The 19,851-nt window shown below is 36.5% G+C and overlaps 1 protein-coding gene across 1 annotated transcript in view; it reads right to left on the reverse strand.

Moving 5' to 3' along the window:
* The window catches only part of PMS1 (PMS1 homolog 1, mismatch repair system component), a 109,151-nt gene that overhangs the window by 67,723 nt on the left and 21,577 nt on the right, over nucleotides 1–19,851 (reverse strand). Inside the window, exon 4 of the mRNA XM_052635435.1 lies at nucleotides 16,897–16,999. Coding sequence (XP_052491395.1) covers nucleotides 16,897–16,999 — 103 coding nt within the window. The remainder of the gene's footprint in view (nucleotides 1–16,896; nucleotides 17,000–19,851) is intronic.

Genomic DNA, 19,851 nt, shown 5'->3' on the forward strand with positions numbered 1-19,851 from the left:
ATCCATTATAGAAAGAAAATGGGAAAAACACAAACCACATGAAGACTAAACCACATGTTACTAAAATACCAACAGATCAATGAAGAAACTAAAAAGGAAATCAAAAAATACCTTGAGACAAATGAAAATAAAAACAGTTCTCCAAAATCTACCCAATACAGCAAAAGCAGTTTAAAAACAGAAGTTTACACTGATACAGGCCTATCTCAAGAAATAAAAAATCTCAAATAAACAATCCAAACTACCATCTAAAGGAATTAGAAAAAAGAAGAACAAGCAAAACCCAAAGCAGCAGAAGGAATGCAATAATAACATTCAGAGAGGACATAAAGAATCCAAGAAAACAATAAAAAGATCAATGAAACAGAAAATTGTTTCCTTAAAAACATAGACAAAATTGATCAGCCTTCAGCCAGGTTCATCAATAAAAAGATTTCAAATAAATGAAATTAGAAAATGAAAGAAGAGAAACAACAATAGAGATAAAACACACACACACATAAGACAACAGATACCAAAAAAAAAAAGCCACACATAAGAAAATATTGTAAACAGTTATATACCAACAAATCAGACATCCTACAAGGATAAATTTCTAGAAACATATAATCTTCCAAAACTGAACCAGGAAAAAACAGACAATCTAAACAAACTGATCACTAGTAATGAAACTGAATTTATAATAAAAAAACTCCCAAGCAAAAACTTCCAGGACCAAAGAACCTCACAGGCAAATTCTACCAAACATATAAAGAAGAAATAATACCTATCCTATCAAACTATTCCAAAAAACTGAAGAGGAGGGAACATTCCCAAATTCATTCTACAAGGCCTCTGTTAACCAGACACTATAAAAATAAAATTATAAGCTAATATCTCTGATTAATATAGATATAAAAATCCTCAACAAAATATTAGCAAACCAAATTCAACAGTACATGAAAAAGGATAATACACCATGATGAAGTGGGATTTATTCCAGGGATGCAAGGATGGCTTGACTCCTGTAAATCAATCTATGTGATACACCACATTAACAAACGGATAAAAATCACATGACAACAGACACAGAAAAAGCATTTTGACAAAACTGAACAACCATTCAAGATAAAAACTGTCACCAAAGCTGGTATAGAGGGAATTTATATTAAAATAGTAAAGACCACTGATGACAAATCCATAGTTAATATCATGCTCAAAGGAATAATACAAAGAGTCCAAATCTTGCCTTTTCTATTTAACATAGTATTGGAAGTGCTAATCACAGCAATCAAACAACAATAAGATGACCTGATATTATACACAGAAAACCCTAACGTCTCCACCAAAAAACTACCAGGACTAATAGATGAATACATTAAACTTGAAGGATACAAGATTAATATACAGAAATCTGTTGATAATAATGAAATAACTAATAACTAATAATTAACTATCAGAAAAAGAAAATAAGAAAACAATCCTATTTAAAACTGCATCATAAATACCAAGGAGTGGCTTCTGGTTCAAGATGGCGGAGTAGAAGAACATGTGAGGGAGCATCAAAATTGCAACTAGCTATTGAACAACTATCAACAGGAGGATGCTGGAACCCACCAAAAAAAGACAGCCTAAGTCCAAAGACAAAGAAGAAGCCACAGCAAGATGGTAGGAGGGGCGCAATCACAATAAAATCAAATCCCATACCGGCCAGGTGGGTGACCCACAGACTGGAAAACAATAATAGTGAAGAAGTTCTCACACTGTTGTGAACGTTCTGGAGCCCACATCAGATTTCCCAGCCTGGGGATCCGACAAAGGGACTGGGAATTCCCAGGGAATCTGACCTTGAGAGCCAGGGGATTTGATTATAGGACTTCCAGAGGACTGGAGGAAACAGAGACTCCAGTCTTGGGGGGCACAAACAAAATTTTGCATGCACCATTACCCAGAGGACAGGAGCACCGGCCCCACAGGAAACTGAACCCAAACAACCTGATGGCGCTGGAGGCCTCCTACGGAGGCACGGGTCAGCAGGGGCTCACCACAGGGACAGGGGCACTAGAAAGTCCCCCTTGGTATAAACCTTTTGGGGGTTTGCCATTAACCCTACCACAGAGCCTGCAGACCCCAGGGCTAGGTCGACTAGGCCAAACAAGTACCAGGAATTGCAACTCCGCCCATCTGCAGATAATTGGATTAAAGCTCTACTGAGCAAGACCCAATTCTTCCCATCACCAGTTCCGCCCATCAAGAAGCTTACACAAGCCCCTTAGCCTTAGCCATCAGAGGCCAGACAGAAGCAGCAAGAAGCAGTGTCACAGAAGCTAACACAAAAAACCATTATTACAGAAAGTTAATCATGATGAAAAGGCAGGAAGTTATGTCCTAGATAAGGGACAAGATAAAACACCATAAAAACAACTAGATGAAGTGGAGATAGGCAACCTTCCAGAAAAAGAACTCAGAATAATGACAGTGAAGATGACCCAAGATCTGAGGAAAAGAATGGAGGCAAAGATTGAGAAGTTGCAATAAATGTTACCAAACACCTAGAAGAACTAAAGAACAGAGATGAATAATACACTAAAAGGAATCAACAGCAGAATAATTGAGGCAGAAGAATGCATAAAAGACCTGGGGGACAGAATGGTGGAAATCACTGCCACAGAACAGAATATAGAAAAAAGAATGAAAAGAAATTAAGACAGCCTAAGGGACCTCTGGGACAACATGAAATGCACCAGCATTCACATTATATGGGTCCCAGAAGGAGAAGAGAGAGAAAGGACCTGAGGAAACATTTGAAGAGATAATAGATGAAAACTTAGTCAAGCAAGTCCAGGAAACACAGAGTCCCAAGAAGGATAAACCCAAGAAGGAACACAGTGATCAAACTGACAAATTAAAGACAGAGATAAAACATTAAAAGTGACAAGGGAAAAATGACAAATAACATACAAGGGAACTCCCATCAGGCTATCAGTTGATTTCTCAACAGAAACTCTACAAGCCAGAAGGGAATGGCATGAGATATTTAAAGTGATGAAAGGGAAGAACCTGTAACCAAGAATACTCTACCCAGCAAGACTCTCCTTCAGATTTGATGGAAAAATCAAACGCTTTCCAGACAAGCAAAAGTTAAAGAGAAGTTAGCACCACCAAACCAGCTTTACAACAAATGCTAAAGGAACTTCTCTAGGCAGGAAGCACAAGAGAAGGAAAGACCCTACAGAAAATAAACCTCAAACAACTAAGAACATGGTAACAGGACCATACATATCAATCATTACCTTAAATGTAAACAGACTAAACACACCAACCAAAAGACATAGACTGGCTGGGTAGATGAAAACATGTGCATGTATGGATTTCTACTTATCACATCACTCTGCTTGCTGCTAAGTCACTTCAGTCGTGTCTGATTCTGTGTGACCCCGTAGACGGCAGCCCACCAGGCTCCCCCGTCCCTGGGATTCTCCAGGCAAGAACACTGGAGTGGGTTGCCATTTCCTTTTCCAATGCATAAAAGTGAAAAGTGAACAGGAAGTCGCTCAGTCGTGTCCGACTCACTCTGCTTAACCCCTCCAAATTGTATGTAATTAATTTATATTGTTACATTTATCATGTTCCCATTATGGCATGCAACTGTAATTATCTTTTATTTTTTCTCCGGATATTGATTGTGAAAGCTGATAAACATCTTTTACTACTGTGATTATGTAACTGTTATTCACTTAATACCACTGTATCGTGACTGGTCAACAGAAAAGTAACAGAACTCTGTATCACCAAAACTGGAATCTAATAGAAAAACCTGCAATCACTTTTAAAATCGAGATGCATATCAGAATTATCTTGAAAGTTTTTGAAAAATACAAATGCTCAGGTATTGCTATTTTCTCCAGAGTTCCAGATACGTTTCTAATGAGCAGTCATGCTTAAAAACAACTGTATTCTACAATGGTCTTTTCCTTTTATCTAGTTTTTTTCAGTTTTTCTATTTCATATTCAGTGCTCCCATTTCATTTAGTTTATGTTCTCCAGTTTCTCCAATTAGAAAAATTTCCCCAATTTCTCTCTTTTTTAACAGTCTTTCTTAAACATTTACAAAGTATAGTGGAAAAACTTTTGTATAAATACAAATATGCATAATATGTATTTTACAAAACTTACAAATTTTTGCCTTACTAAAAAAAATGACATTTTGATTCCACTTGTTTGACTTAGTATGAATAGAATGCTAGATTTCTAATTAATAAGTAGATATGCAACAAGTAACAAAGGTTTACTGTATACCATAGGAACTATAGTCAATAATGTTGCTTTTTTGTATAATCAAATCACCTTGCTGGGCACCTAAAACATTGTAAGTCAACTCTACTTCAATAAAACATATATTTAAAGGTTAAAAATATAACCTAGGAATAAGGAATAGAACTACCATATGACCCAGCAATCCCACTACTGGGCATATATCCTTAGAAAACCATAATTGAAAAAGATACATGTACCCCAGTGCACACTGCAGCACTATTTACAATAGCCAGGACATGGAAGCAACCTATAAACCTGTTGATGAATGGATAAATACGCTGTGGTGCATATATACAATGGAATATTACTCAGCCATAAAAAGGAACGAATTTGAGTCAGTTCTAGTGAGGCAGATGAACCTACAGCAGGTTATACAGAATGAAGAAAGTCAGAAAGAGAAAAACAAACACTGTATATTAACACACATATATGGAACCTATAAAAATGGTACTGATGAACCTATTTGCAGGGCAGGAATAGAGACTCAGACATAGAAACAGACTTCGGGACACAACGGAGGAAGGAAAATGTCAGATAAATTGAGAAAATAGCCTTGAAATATATGCATTACCATACATAAAACAGGCAGCTAAGGAAGTTGCTATATAACACAGGGAGCTCAACCTGGTGCTCTGTGACAACCTAGACAGGTAAGATAGGGTAGCAGGTAGGAGGGAAGTTCAAGAGGGAAGGGACATATGTATACCTATGGCTGATTCATGTTGGTGCATGACAGAAACCAACATGACACTGGAGAGCAACTATCCTCCAATAAAAAATAAATGGATTTTTTAAAATGCCTAGGAATAAACAACCAACAAGGTGAAAGATCTATAGTCTAAAACCTATTAATATAAAACAGTGAAAGAAATTAAAGGTACAAAGAAATGTAAAGATATCTTGTATCCATGGTTTGAAAAAATAGTACTGTTAAAATGTACATCCTACCCAAAGCAATCTACACATTTAATGCCATTTCTGTCAAAATACCCCATGACATTTTTCACAGAACTACTATAAATAATCCTAGAATTTATATGAAACCATGAAAGCTCCTAAAGGATCAAAGCAATCTTGAGAAAAAAGAACAAAGCTGGAGGTATCATACTCTCTGACTTCAGACTACACTACAAATCTTCAGTAATAGTATGTATGGTACTGACACAAAACAGTATGTATAACTGTCGCAGTTTAGTCACTAAGTCATGTCTTTTACAACCCCAAAAGACTGTAGCCCATCAGGCTTGCAGGCCATGGGATATCCCAGGCAATAATACTGGAGTGGGTTGCATCTCCTTCTCCAGGGGATCTTCCCAACCCAGGGACTGAAACCACGTCTCCTGCACTGGCAGGCGGATTCTTTACCACGGAGACATCTGGGAAGCACATTGTATGTACAGTACTGGCACACAAAAACAGGCACACAGATCAGTTAAACAGAATAGAGCCCAGAAATAAATTCAGATAGTTCTGGCCAATTAATGACAAAGGCGGCAAGAATTTGCAATGGAGAAAGGACAGTCTCTTCAGTAAGTGGTACTGAGAAAACTAAACAGCTACATGTAAAACAATGAAATTAGAGCATTTTCTCACATCATTTACAAAAGTAACCTCGAAATGGATTAAAGATCTAAATATAAGACTGGAAACTGCAAAATATCTAGAAATTATGGGCATAACCCTCTAAGATAAATCATAGCAATATTTTTTTTTGGAGTATCTAAGGCAAAGGAAATAAAAGCAAAAATAAACAAATGAGACTGAAAATATTTTGCATGGCAAAGGAAATCATTAATAGAACAAAATGGGAGAAAAATAGGAGAAAATACTTGAAATAATAAGACCAATAAGGGATTAATATCAAAAATACAGAAACAGCTCATACAACTGAATATCAAAAACAACTCACCTGATTAAAAAGTGAGCCAAAGACCAAAACAGACATTTTTCCAAAGAAAATATACAGATGGCTATGAGACACATGAAAAGATGCTCAACTGTGCTTAATCATTAGAGAAATGCAAATCAAAACACAAGTTATCAACTTAAGAATGGCTATCATATGACTGCAAATAACAAACTGGCAAGGATGTGAGGAGTGAAACCTAACACACTGTTGGCAGAAATGTCAACTGGTGCAGCCAACTGACTATGGAAATATACTATGACAATATACTATGGAAAACAGTATAGAAATTCCTCGAAAAACTAAACCTAGAACTATATTATGATCCTGCAATTTCACCCGAGTATATATCTGAAGGAGGAAATAACACGAAGGCTAAAAGATACATGAACCCCAATAATCACAGCAGCATTATTTACAGCTGCCAAAATATGGAAGCAACCTAAGCATCCAACCACAGATGTATGTATAAAAAAGATGTGAGGTGAAAGTCACTTAATCGTGTCTGACTCTTTGCAACTCCATGGACTATACAATACAGTCCATGGAGTTCTCTAGGCCAGAACACTGGAGTGGGTAGCCATTTCCCTTCTCCAGAGGATCTTCCCAACCCAGGGATTGAACACAGGTCTCCCACATTGCAGGCAGATTCTTTACCAGCTGAGCCACAAGGGAAGCCCATAAAAAAGATGTAGTATATATATAAGAGAATACTACTCAGCCACAAAAAAGAATGAAACTCTGCCATTTGCAACAGCATGTATGGACTGAGAGGGTAGTATGTGTAGTGAAATAAACCAGAGAAAGACAAATATTGTATGATTTCACTTATATGTTGAATCTAAAACACAACGAATGAATACAATAAAGAAAGATTCACAGATGTAGAGGACAAAATATTGGTTACTAACTGGATGAGGAGCAAGATAGGAGTCGAGGAATGAGAGTTACAAGCTGCTTTGTATAAAAGAAATAAACTACAAGAATATATTGTACAGCACTGGGAATGTAACCAGTATTTTTTATAATAACTGTAAATGAAGTATAATCTATAAAATTAATCACTACACTGTACATCTGAAACTATTATAAATCAACAATATTTCAATAAAAAAAGGAAGAACTCAAATAAAGGTATAAAAATTATACCGCTTAAATATCAGGTTAATAATTAGCTTCTGTTGGGAAAAAAAACCATGAAATTAGTACTAGATGGCTTTTTCAAGGCCATATACCTTACTATTTTTTCAAACACGAAGCAACTTTGACAACGACCAGTCACCAGCTAATCCAGACTTAATAAATCAATCTCCTCATGTCATTCTAATGAATGTACAGTAGGGCTGAGATACAAAGCACTGAAAAGCCAAAGAATCAATTTAGTTTACGGTTTCTCAAACTTGGCACTGCTGACGTTTATTGTGGGGGCTGTCCAGTGCATTTCAAGATGTGTACCGGGATCCCTGGCCTCTACCTACTAGATGCAGCCAGCAGCCAACCCAGTGTGACTATCAAAAATGCCTCCAGACACTGTCATATGTTCCTGGGGGGGCGAGGAAGGGACCATCACTGGTTGAGAATCAGTGATTCAGTATACAGCAACTAGCATTAAAAATAAAAAAATACCAAAATACAAATAAACTAAATGATAACAAAGTACACTACCCATTATAAGTATATATTTTGTTTTGATTGGATTTGTATAAACTAGGTTGCTATGCAAAATGTATTTCTTACTGTGAATCAGAATCAAAACACCTGAAAGTTGCTGCAAAGGTGCAGCAACTGACCTACTGTGACCTACTCTGACCTACTGCTCATAACAAATGGCAAAAACACAAATGGCAATCATGAAGGAAATATAAGATTTAGAAAGCCTAGCTTAAAATCAGGAATTCCAGGAAAAGAAAAAGAAACAAATGCAGATGTACTTAAATAAATAATAGAAGAAAATTTTCTTGAGTTAAAAGTTTGAGTGCAGATTTCAAGAGCTTATAACCATTACAAATAGGAATTAAAACAAACTAAAAGACACCACATTCCACTGGAGGTCCTAAATTTTAAGGAGAATGAAAAACTTTATAAAAACTTCAGAAAGAACAAGTGCTTTATCAGGAAAGACTAACATTAAGTTTGCTATCTATAATACTAGAAGATAGACAATTTCAAACTGCTGCTGCTGCTGCTGCTAAGTCACTTTAGTCATGTCCGACTGTGCGACCCCATGGACAGCAGCCCACGAGGCTCCCCTGTCCCTGGGATTCTCCAGGCAAGAACACTGGAGTGGGTTGCCATTTCCTTCTCCAATGTATGGCAGTGAAAAGTGAAAGCGAAGTCGCTCAGTCGTGTCCGACTCTTAGCGACCCCATGGACTGCAGCCCACCAGGCTCCTCAGTCCATGGGATTTTCCAGGCAAGAGTACTGGAGTAGGGTGCCATTGCCTTCTCCAATCTCAAACTACTGAGGGGTAAATAAGAAATTTATACCCAGTCAAGATAAATATGATATGCATATGGGCAAAGCATAGACTCTTCTGTACCTGCAAAGATTTAAAAGTATATTAGCCAAGTGTATTTGATGAAAACAGTGGAGGATGAACACTAACCAAATGACAATTACATAAAAACCAAAGAATTCATGATACGAAAAGAAAATAAACTTATTGACCAAAATATCTTCAGACAGAAGATGGCAACGTGGCTGGCATTGGAAATATAACTGTTAAATAAACACTAATAAACATTCTTAAAATGTAAGCAATACAACATAGGGGAAATCCTAACTATAGCTTGGAACTCAATGTTTTAAAAGAAAAAATTCTTAGTGATACTGGGTAAAAACTGGAGAAAAGGGTTAGGAATAAAAAAGATAAAAGCTTACATGATCTTATTTAACTTTCACTATGGCTATCTCCTTTCTTCCAAATGTCCTTCCTTCCATTACTTCAGCACATCAGACTTCTTTCTACCTCAAGGCTTTTGGACATGTGTTCTTTCCCCTACCCTCTGCATTACTAACTCCTTTATCAAGCTTCAGATCTCAATCTAAGTAACACCTCTTAGAGAATCCACTCCTAAATGCCCTATCAAAGGTTGCTGCTCTCAAAGTTAAATCATGTTTTCTCTCTTCCTAGAGATTATCGATATCTGAAAAAGCATGTGCCTGCCTCTTCTTTTAGAATACAAGTAGCATGAGAACAAGTTAGGGTTAGGGTCTGCCACGTTTGTCATTATTTCTCTAGCAATTCAAATACAGACTAATAACCTGTAGGCATTTTATTTAAAAATTTTGAATTAACAACAAAACAATGCATGGATGAATGAATGCACTGAAGAAAGAAAATAAACAAGGTAGTAAGAATAAACTTTGTTTAAATTGTTTCTGCAGTTAAAGATTACACATGGTATTTTTATAGTTTTTGAAAGGGAATTTACTACAAGAAAAAAAATAATAAAACAAAGTTAGGGAAAAAGATTTTTGTGGAATAGGACCAAAGAAAAGCCGTATTTCTACTTGGCTCACACTTGATGTTCTTCTGCTTCTTTTGTCTTGATCAGGTGCGTCACTAGCATATCACCGTCAGTCTCCCTTATCAGTGGGTTCCACAACTGTAGATTCAACCAACTACTGAGCCGAAACGGTTGGGAAAAAAAATTCCATAAAGTTCCAAAAAGCGAAACTTGAATTTGCTGCAACCAATGGCAACTATTTACATAGCTTTTACATTGTATTAGGTCTTATAAATAATTTAGAGATGATTTAAAATGTATGGGAGGATGTGTGTAGGTTATATGCCAACTACTACACCATTTTATGTAAGGGACTTGAGCATCTGAGAATTTTGGTGTCTGTAGGGTGCCCTGTAACCAATCCTCTGTGAATACTGAGGGAAGACTGTACAAACAATTTAAAGTGGGGTTTTCTTTTTTGGCCTCCCTCCAGGGTATTTTCTTGGCCTAAATGCAAGTCACTTTCACACACAGAACAGAAGTCCTTGGAACACCACAGTATTCCTCACTAGTAACACTGTGGTGCTGCTATTGTCTGCCTTAGCGAAGTAAAAATACCACTGCTAAATTCTGAGGTAAAGCTGACAGAGAATAAGGCGTGCACACACCCAGCAATCAGAACAGGTATGCACTCTGTCTCCATTGCTAAAGAGAGGTCACACTCACACCAAAATTCACCTCACACCGTATTCTGAGACCTCTTATGCCTCCTCATCTCACTCTGAGTTCTCCCTAGACATTTCCTCCACTCCCACAGCTTTAAATGCCATTCATATGCCAATAATTCTTTTCAGCAAAGCTGTAAGAAATACTTTTATGACCCTCTAAAAAATAAAAAAAAAATATGCCAATTAAACTATGCTACAATGTCCAAATAACCATCCCAGGCAACACAGAACTAGTCACACCAGCCTTTCATTGCTCTGAAATTTCTTTTGAAGAGCCTCATGGATAAGGCCATTTCCTCGAGTGTCTTGAATTTCAATACTTGGCCTGTGATGGTAATCCCTTTCTATTTAACACAGCTTTTTTCACTTGTGGCTATTTTCCCTTTTAGGTCTCATAAAACACTTGTTTTGGAGGAAAATGTAAAGTTGTTGTTTATCCCTGCAATCAGTACACAAATTACAAACAATGCACACAACTGCTTATCCAAAAGGGATTTCAGTTCAGTCGCTCAGTCGTGTCCCACTCTTTGCGACCCCATGAATCACAGCACGCCAGGCCTCCCTGTCCGTCACCAACTCCTGGAGTTTACCCAAACCCACGTCCATTGAGTCGGTGATGCCATCCAGCCATCTCATCCTCTGTCATCCACTTCTCCTGCTGCCAATCTTTCCCAGCATCAGGGTCTTTTCAAATGAGTCAGCTCTTCGCATCAGGTGGCCAAAATATTGGAGTTTCAGCTTTAGCATCAGTCCTTCCAGTGAACACTCAGGACTGATCTCCTTTAGGATGCACTGGTTGGATCTCCTTGCAGCCCGAGGGACTCTCAAGAGTCTTCTCCAGCACCACAGTTCAAAAGCATCAATTCTTTGGCACTCAGCTTTCTGCACAGTCCAACTCTCATATCCATACACAACTACTGGAAAAACCATAGCCTTGACTAGTGGGACCTTTGTTGACAAAGTAATTAGGGAGGCCATTAATTATAAGCCACAATCTGTTTTCTGAGATGTCAAAATGTGCATCTTATAATTAAGATATACATGTCTGAGATACAATACTCAACTTACATATAGGTACTTATTTAAAATTATTACCTGGATATAAAATTACTACAAAGATACTGCAAATCAGCATCCCTAGATCTTTCCCCTGGAATCTGATACTACATTTATCCTCCCTTTCTCATGTAACATTGACATCAAACAGTTTCCAAAAACAAGTCCTCTATATTGAACTGACTCTTTCCTCTATCTCTTACTACCAACATTGCCTAAGTCACCTAGGCCTAGCCATTCTATGCCCAAAATCTCTCTCAAATTTATGTCACTTCCCTTCCTTCTCCTCAAACCTTAGTTCAAGATAACATCTCTTACAGTAAGACATAATTATGGTAGGAGTTATAATGTCCTGCCAGTTTATTTTGTAAACAGCATGATATCCATCCTCTACCTAAAGTTTCAGTGGCCCAACACTGGTTTCAAGAAGGTGTACAAACTCCTCACCATAACACAACATAATATCATAACACCATAACATAACCTAATATCCAAGCTACCATTTTCTAACTTCATCTCTTGCATCTACTATCTCCAAACATTCCCACAGAACTCTGCTATGTCATTCTTAGTATACCAGTTTAATCTACCTTATTGGCTTTTCAGCTTTACTTCTTGTATTATTTTAATGATACTTTTTTTTAGTTCTAGAATTTTCATTAGGTTCTTCCTTAGAATTCCATTTCTCTGCTCAAATTTCCCACCTTTTTATCAAATTTGACTTTCTTTTTCTCTAAAACCTTTAACATGAAAGTTCTTGTTTCCTAATTCAGGCATATGCAAGTTTGTATCAACTACTTTTTCTCTTGACTATGAATCCCATTTTCCTTTTTTCAAGTCTCTCAATATTTTTATTTTTATGAGACATGATGCATAAAGGAAAAATAGATACTGAAATAGATATTTCCCCCAGTGAAGGTAATTCACTTTCTCTGTCAAACAGTTAGAGTGAAGAGTAGATCTCTTCAATACAAAAGGAGTTCATCTGGGTTGGAGCTGAGTAGCCCTTTAGTTCCAGTTCACTTCTGGTTTCAAACATCTTGAAGATGGAATCAGGTCTCTTCCTATGGCAAGGCTTTGGGATTCAGCACTGTAAGACTTGAAGATACTTCTCTCTCTAGCTCAGTCCTAGCTTTCTTCATCACTGCTTACTCAGCAAGAGTCCTGATGAGATTTGGCTTCTCAGGTGAACTAGTATTTGAGGATCAATCCTATCCTCCAATCTGTCACGTCAGCCCGGATGTAACTACTAAATAAAGTTCAGCTGGTTTCTCTTAGGGCCATAAACAATCCCATATAGCAGGCTTGCTCCAGTGCCTGCCTACACCTCCAGGCTCAGTTAATACTCTCAGGGACACAAGCAGCCACCAATCTCTTTGTGCCTAGGTATGTCTGCTGCTGCTAAGTCGCTTCAGCCGTGTCCGACTGTGCGATCCCATAGACGGTAGCCCACCAGGCTCCCCCGTCCCTGGGATTCTCTGGGCAAGAACACTGGAGTGGGCTGCCATTTCCTTCTCCAATGCATGAAAGTGAAAAGTGAAAGTGAAGTCGCTCAGTCGTGTCCGACTCTCAGTGACCCCATGGACTGCAGCCCACCAGGCTCCTCCACCCATGGGATTTTCCAGGCAAGAGGACTGGAGTGGGATGCTACTGCCTTCTCTGCTAGGTACGTCTAGGAAGGCACAAACGTACATCTTGAACTTGGTTCATTTAACTTCTTTGTGACACGGTTTTCCAATGAATTTTAAAAAAACAACTTTTTAAATCATTTGTTTTCCCCCGTCATTACACAGAGAGCAGTCGTCTCATGACATCTTCTAAATCCATTCTTCTCTTATTGAAATGTTATATTCCCTCCTCTTCTTACCGACCATCTTCAAACTGAAATATTATGTTTTCTGAAAAACTTGCTTACCGTCCTCTAGATAGCTGTCATTACTTCTTTACTCATCTATATTCTCCACTAGTCTGTGAATTCCTTTCACTCACCTGTGGTCTCCACTAGCCTGTACAAATATAATGACTATACTGTAGCTGTGGACAGACAGTGGTAAGGAAAGTAGGCAGAAATCAGAGCAAATATGTGTTTGTGAAAGAAAAAAGATGTTGGCTTTTAAATATGTTATGCATTGAAGACCACAACGTACCTAATCCGTACATTAACTGGTAATTTATTGCTTCACCAGCTAAAAACCTTTTCTCTGAACAAATTGAGAATTACCAATAAGCCAAGAATTATATACATATGTTTGACTAAAACTTAATGAGGGAAAACTTTGCTGATTCCAAATGAAATGTATATCCTTAAAAAATACCAAGCAATACTGGCCAATAGGGAGGAGGCCCTAGTATACTATCATATTTTACAAGAGAACTGCTCAGCTCTCTAACTTTAGCACATTCTATAAACACCAGAATTAAACTGCAGTCCTGTAATATGCTCCCTGTTATATTTTTACATGACCCTATGTTATGCCATAAGGCAGCTATTTATATTCCTAATGTAAAGAGGTGTGGTTGCTTGAATATATCAATGTTTTCTTAAATTATTCAATGAATAAAGTTCTATTCTCAAGAAGAAAAAATTCTTCAATATGTACACAATCACACATACCAAGCATTTACAAAGAACATGATGCTCTACTCTAATAAAAGGGTAGGGAAAAGATATACGCTGATCAGAGTACTTTAAATATACTACTTTTGATATCTGAGAAATTCCTAAGGCAGAATTACTAAGAGGTATTAAAACAGTCTGTCTAGGATGGTAAATCAATTTAGAAAGCTTAATGCTGATTATCTAGGGTAAAGGAAATAGAATCGATGACAGAAAAAAGATATCAAAACAAATCATTTAGTCAGAGTTCTTGGTAAAATAATTTAAAAGCTAGAAACTTATTTTTACATCTCTTGTTAATTTCTTAAATGTCTTAAAACTGAAGTGAACAGAAGGTAAAGGCAATTTAAAATGATATTCCATTAAACACAAATTATTTTAAAAATCCATAAAATAAACACCTATATCTGGAAAAATCAGAACTGGGACATCTAGTAAACAATTCTGAAACATTTTAAAATATGTTTTAAAGGGGTAATGAATTTTAAACGCCTAAGAAAGATGTTGCTGTTAGCTGTCCCCCCATCTACAGTTAGGTTATCTACAGGTATCACCATCCTATCAGATGATATGAGGAGTAACTGCTAAGCAAGGACATTCACACCACAGCAGAAATTAATCTGCAAGAACCCTAAATGCACAGGTATTAATTAGGATGGTTGTACTGTAGTTTTATCTTACACAGAAAATATTTAAATGGAAGCTGAATGACAGCTGGTGGTGAAATGTGAGTCTGTGATTTAATCGCTCAGAAACCATCAGCACTAAGGCAATATAAGTGTAAAGGGCTTTTGAAAGCGCTTGTGGGTTTCTATAATATGCCTACCTGGAGCAACAACAAACTAGGGGTTTGATTTTGTGTTGTTTATCTAGGCAATTGGTGGGGGGAAGCGAGTTATGAAAGACAGTAACTACTTTCACAACTACTGACCTTCTAAGTAAGTAATTTCTTAAGAGGAATATGCCAAGAAAATAAAGTTCATTTAGTGACTGTAGAAATTTCTTAATATGCCTACATGGTCTCACTAAAAGTAGAGAAGGCTTAGGTCAGCAAGAAAAAAAATGAATCAGCAAATGGGCAAAGATCAGAAGGATTCCATATTTAAGGACTGTGATTTCATGGTTCCCATGGAAACGAATACAGAAAAGCATTATAAGTATGCGTGATGCAGAGGCACTGGCCATCCAGATTAGACTGGCTACTACTAAGATAAAAATAAATACATTTAAGTTTTATAAGGTGACTAGATTACTTCAAAGTACTCCACAGGATAGCCACTCAAATATCTCCTAATCGTTTCTTAACTTGAACTCCTAAGAACTGAAGTAAGAGCATTTCTGGATAGGGACCATATTAAAAAATGCCTTCTCTTTGTCTTTATTTTCAGTACATAAAAAAGAAAAGAATCACAATCTATTACTTTTAATTAAAGCATGCACAATATAGTACATCAAATTAAATTGCTATTAGACTTGAGTTCATTTTTATTTATCAAATAAATGAAGGGGGAAAGTGTGTTTTCTTAAGGGTTCCTATTAACTCCTTCCTTTATGTAGATGAAAAAATATTAATTTTTAATGAGCAAAAGTATAAATGAAGATTTATAAAATAAGAGAAAGAATGAGAATATTTGGTGTCAGTATTATGATACAAGAAAATAAATTTCAATGAAGAAAGAAATCATTTGAAAAAATAAATCCAATAATTTAACATTAAAATTGGAGGGAAGACACCACAGAAAAAACTTAGTGCTTTGATAAATTAGAATGAGGAACCAAAAAATTAAAAATGAATTTACAACGCAAATCAACAACAAAATACTCAACAACACAAGTCCTTTCTCAGATCTCATAATTCTTTTGGGCATGACTCTAAATAGGCCATATCTTTAATATTCTCTCAACTTTATACATCCTATTACCAGAACTTAACAGCAAAAGATTCAAGTAGATATGTGACAGTCACACCTGAAAAGGTATCTTTCTCTAGAAGTAAATAGGTAGCTGTTCAGTCCCTAAGTCATGTCTTACTCTTTTGCAAACCCATGGACTGTAGCCCGCCAGGCTCCTCTGTCCGTGGGATTTCCCAGGCAAGAAAACTGGAGAGGGTTCCCATTTCCTCCTCCAGGGGAACTTCCCGAACCAGGGACTGAACCATGTTTTCTGCATTGGCAGGTGGACTCTTTACTGGTGAACCACCAGGCAAGCCCAAAATAAGTAGGGGAGGAACTTAAAAAGATGTCAATTAAAATGTACTAACATTGTGCAAGTGTATAAAATACTAAAGAACTAAATTACAAATAGCAAGTATAATGTATTTATTTGCTTCAAATAATATGTGAAACATTAGCAATGAGTTGATAATTACTGAAACTGAGAGACGGGTACTTCTTCCATTTATACGTATATTTGCAGTTTTCTATAAAAAAATATATTTTAAATTATTTAATAATATCTTGATTAGTATGGTTAACTGCCATACATTACTAAATCAATAATGTTTACTGCCATGCATTACTAAATCAATAATGTTTTAGTCATTTCCAAAAAAATATTATCCTTCATATAAAGAAGACACTAATAACCAAGTAAAACAACTGCTCTTACAATTTTTATAGAATAACCAATTCATGTTGCTCAAAGTCTTTCACACAGTTCCTCTTGAGAACAACTCTATGTATTTAAAAAAATCAGCAGCTAGAGTAAGGCTAAATGTTCAATCAGAAGTTAACCAGAATTTATGAGAATCAAACCCAAAGCAATACCTTTGAATTTAAAGAGAAAACAATTTAAAAAAATAAACAAGAAAAAAAAGCAAAGAATGCTACAAAGCTTCTGTCTTACCTTGACCAAGATGTGAAGGTTTTTGAGAAATTATGTGACCACCACCATCTAAAACATACTGGGTACTAAAGTTATCAGCAGGTGTCTTTGTTGTAATTGAAACCTAGAATAAGAAAAACTCAAATAAAATTATGACTTTATATACTGCAGTGGGCTCATTATAAAATAAGGTTTAAAATAATAAACATATATTCTCTCAACTGAAAAAAGTTTGACTTAATAAGTTCTTAGAACCACTTCTCTTTGAAATATTCCTTAGTGATACACTAATAATAGGTTAGCTTACATTTTTCATGTTGCAAATTACTGATTTTTATTTCAAATATATTACCTTAAAACACACACACACACACATCAGTATACTTGAATGGCTATTTGTACTGTATGTATTAAATGACTTAACATCTGTAAAATCAAATACTTCAATTGCATTAGGGAAGCTTGCTTTTCGAGGGCAAAGTGAAAAATTCTTTTGTAAAGTGATCATTCACTCCTTCCTTTATACTGAGTATAAAATTGCACTTCTGTATTTCAAGTTAATGGTTCAAAAGAATAAAAATCAATAAATCAAACATATATGTTGATATATCAGCAATGTTTCTTAAACCCTAGCTTTAAACTCACTGTTTAAATGGAAACGTTTTATTATTTAAAAAACTAGAATTAAAACATGTAAAAAGGATTCCATTCAGCATGAAAATATTTCCGAAGATATTACAGTCCTAGAAATATAAATTTAAGAATGTCTGAACTCTTCTGAGCCATCCTCACGCTCAGTTTTCTATTTCCCACCTTTGTGAGATTACTAGAAGAACACATGCTATAACAATGGTAAAACATTCCATTATGAGAAAATACCATAGTTGGTGAGTGGGAATGCTGGCAAAAAAGCAGGGTGGATTCAAAAAAGCCTTCTCACATTTTGAGTGAGCAATGACGACCCAAAATTGGGAGCAATCTTTCTCAGTCATCCTTGGACTAAGCAGAGCTGACTATCTTAAAATACATCTATATAATTTAGAAAGAAGCCACAAAGATTCAGCACCACTACTGGAATTCATCTAGGTCCAGTTGGGTCTACATTTGATGATTCTGTCACCAAGTCCTAACCATGCCCTGATTTATGATAGGCCAGATGGCTCTGTGGAACATATGGGTACCACGAAGGCAATACCAGTCACCACAAATATATATATATATACACACACACATATATATATGGCATATAAATATATTTTATATATATATTCAATATCAGTATTTATAAACATATATATATATTATGTATAGTATATATATATGGCTTCTCTAGCTCACAGTACTAGCAGAGTCTGTTAGATTTTCTCCAAGGGTGATGTCCATAAAATCACTATTAGAGGTTCATTGCTGCAGGCTGCTATTTCTGTCATAAATGTTACCCCCCAAACGGTGTACCTGAGGACTTCCCTGGGGGTCGAGTGGTTAGGAATTCACCTGCCACACACTGGCAGGGGATATGGAGTTTGATCCCTGGTCCAGGAAGATTCCACATGCTGTGGGGCAACTAAGACCGTGAAGCACAACTACTGAGCCTGAGCTCTCAAGCCCGTGAGCTGCAGCTACTGAAGCCCGTGCACCAGAGCTGGTGCTCTGCAGCAACGGAAGCCACCACGGTGAGAAAGCTGAGCACCGCGGCAGAGGCGCACCCACGCGCCATGACTAAAGGAAGCCTGTTCACAGCCGGGGAGGCCCAGTGCAGTCAAAAATTAAACCCAGGTCAATAAAATAAACAACAATAATCTTGCTACCAAAACAAAGCTGGACCTGAAACAAAGTTGTGAGCCTCTGTATACTCTTAAGTGATTCTTCTATTTCCAATAATACACTTCATGGTTCAAAAGTTGTATTTTAAAAGTTTTCCTGATAACCAATCTTAATCTTCCCAGCTACATCCCAACTCTACTGTGTCCAATAGTGATTCCCTCGTCAAGTTTGTTAAAAACAAAGAGGACAGAAATCGCTAGAGATTTTCTTTCCCTATTTCTAATTTAATCACTTTATGATTGTCCCTCTAAAAATAATTCTACATTTAACCAAACACTGCTCCAAAATGCCAAGGTCAACTGAATTCTATTTCTATTCTCCAAAGAGCTAGCCACCTGATGTAAGCTGGCGTCACTGAGTAAAGGCAGCCCTGGAACTCTGAGTTCTAGTACTAACTCTGCCAGTGGCTTGCTAGATGGTCCTGAATAAATGATTACACTATCATCTTAGGAGAAAGGTGATGATAAGATGAAGATGATGCTCATACTTTATAAGGTTACACGGGTTTCTGCTTTAACTACTTCAAAGCATTTTATAGATTTAGCCTTAAACCATTAGGGAATAGTAAACAAACTCCAGCCTAGATGAATAAACTGAAGCGCTAAAAGGCAAAATAGAACCTTAGTGGTCATAATGCAACATTTATGTTAGAGAAGTTAAAAAAAAAAAAAACATAATATCATCTTCCAGTGTTAAAATTTTAAAAACTAAATCGTTTATGGTACTATGAAAATTTATTTAGATAGGATATCCTTTGTAATTCCCTGCAAAAGACAGTGAAGGATAACACAAACACACACACAGTTTCACAAATTCATAAAACACAGTGTGTTCCTCAGAGGAAGGAATTATATTTCAAGAGTTCATTTCATCATATGACCCTGTGTCCTGGACAGGAAACCTTTTTTTGGACCAGGCACAGGTTCAGAATGTGTTAGCTGCTGTTAGCTGTGCAGCAGCTAACACATTTGAATTGGTAATAACTCCACCATCAGAAGCATCTCTAATATTACAAATTATTACTGGTGCTTCTGACTAGAGACACTGAGGAATTGTGGCAGTGAATGACTCCAGTGGTGTTCCCAAAAGAAGAAATAAATTTATTTTAAAGAATTTTAAAATAAGAAGTTTACTTTAAAAGAAGTTTTAGAA

This window comes from Budorcas taxicolor, chromosome 2, assembly GCF_023091745.1.
Source record: "Budorcas taxicolor isolate Tak-1 chromosome 2, Takin1.1, whole genome shotgun sequence".
Classification (NCBI taxonomy): Eukaryota; Metazoa; Chordata; class Mammalia; order Artiodactyla; family Bovidae; genus Budorcas; species Budorcas taxicolor.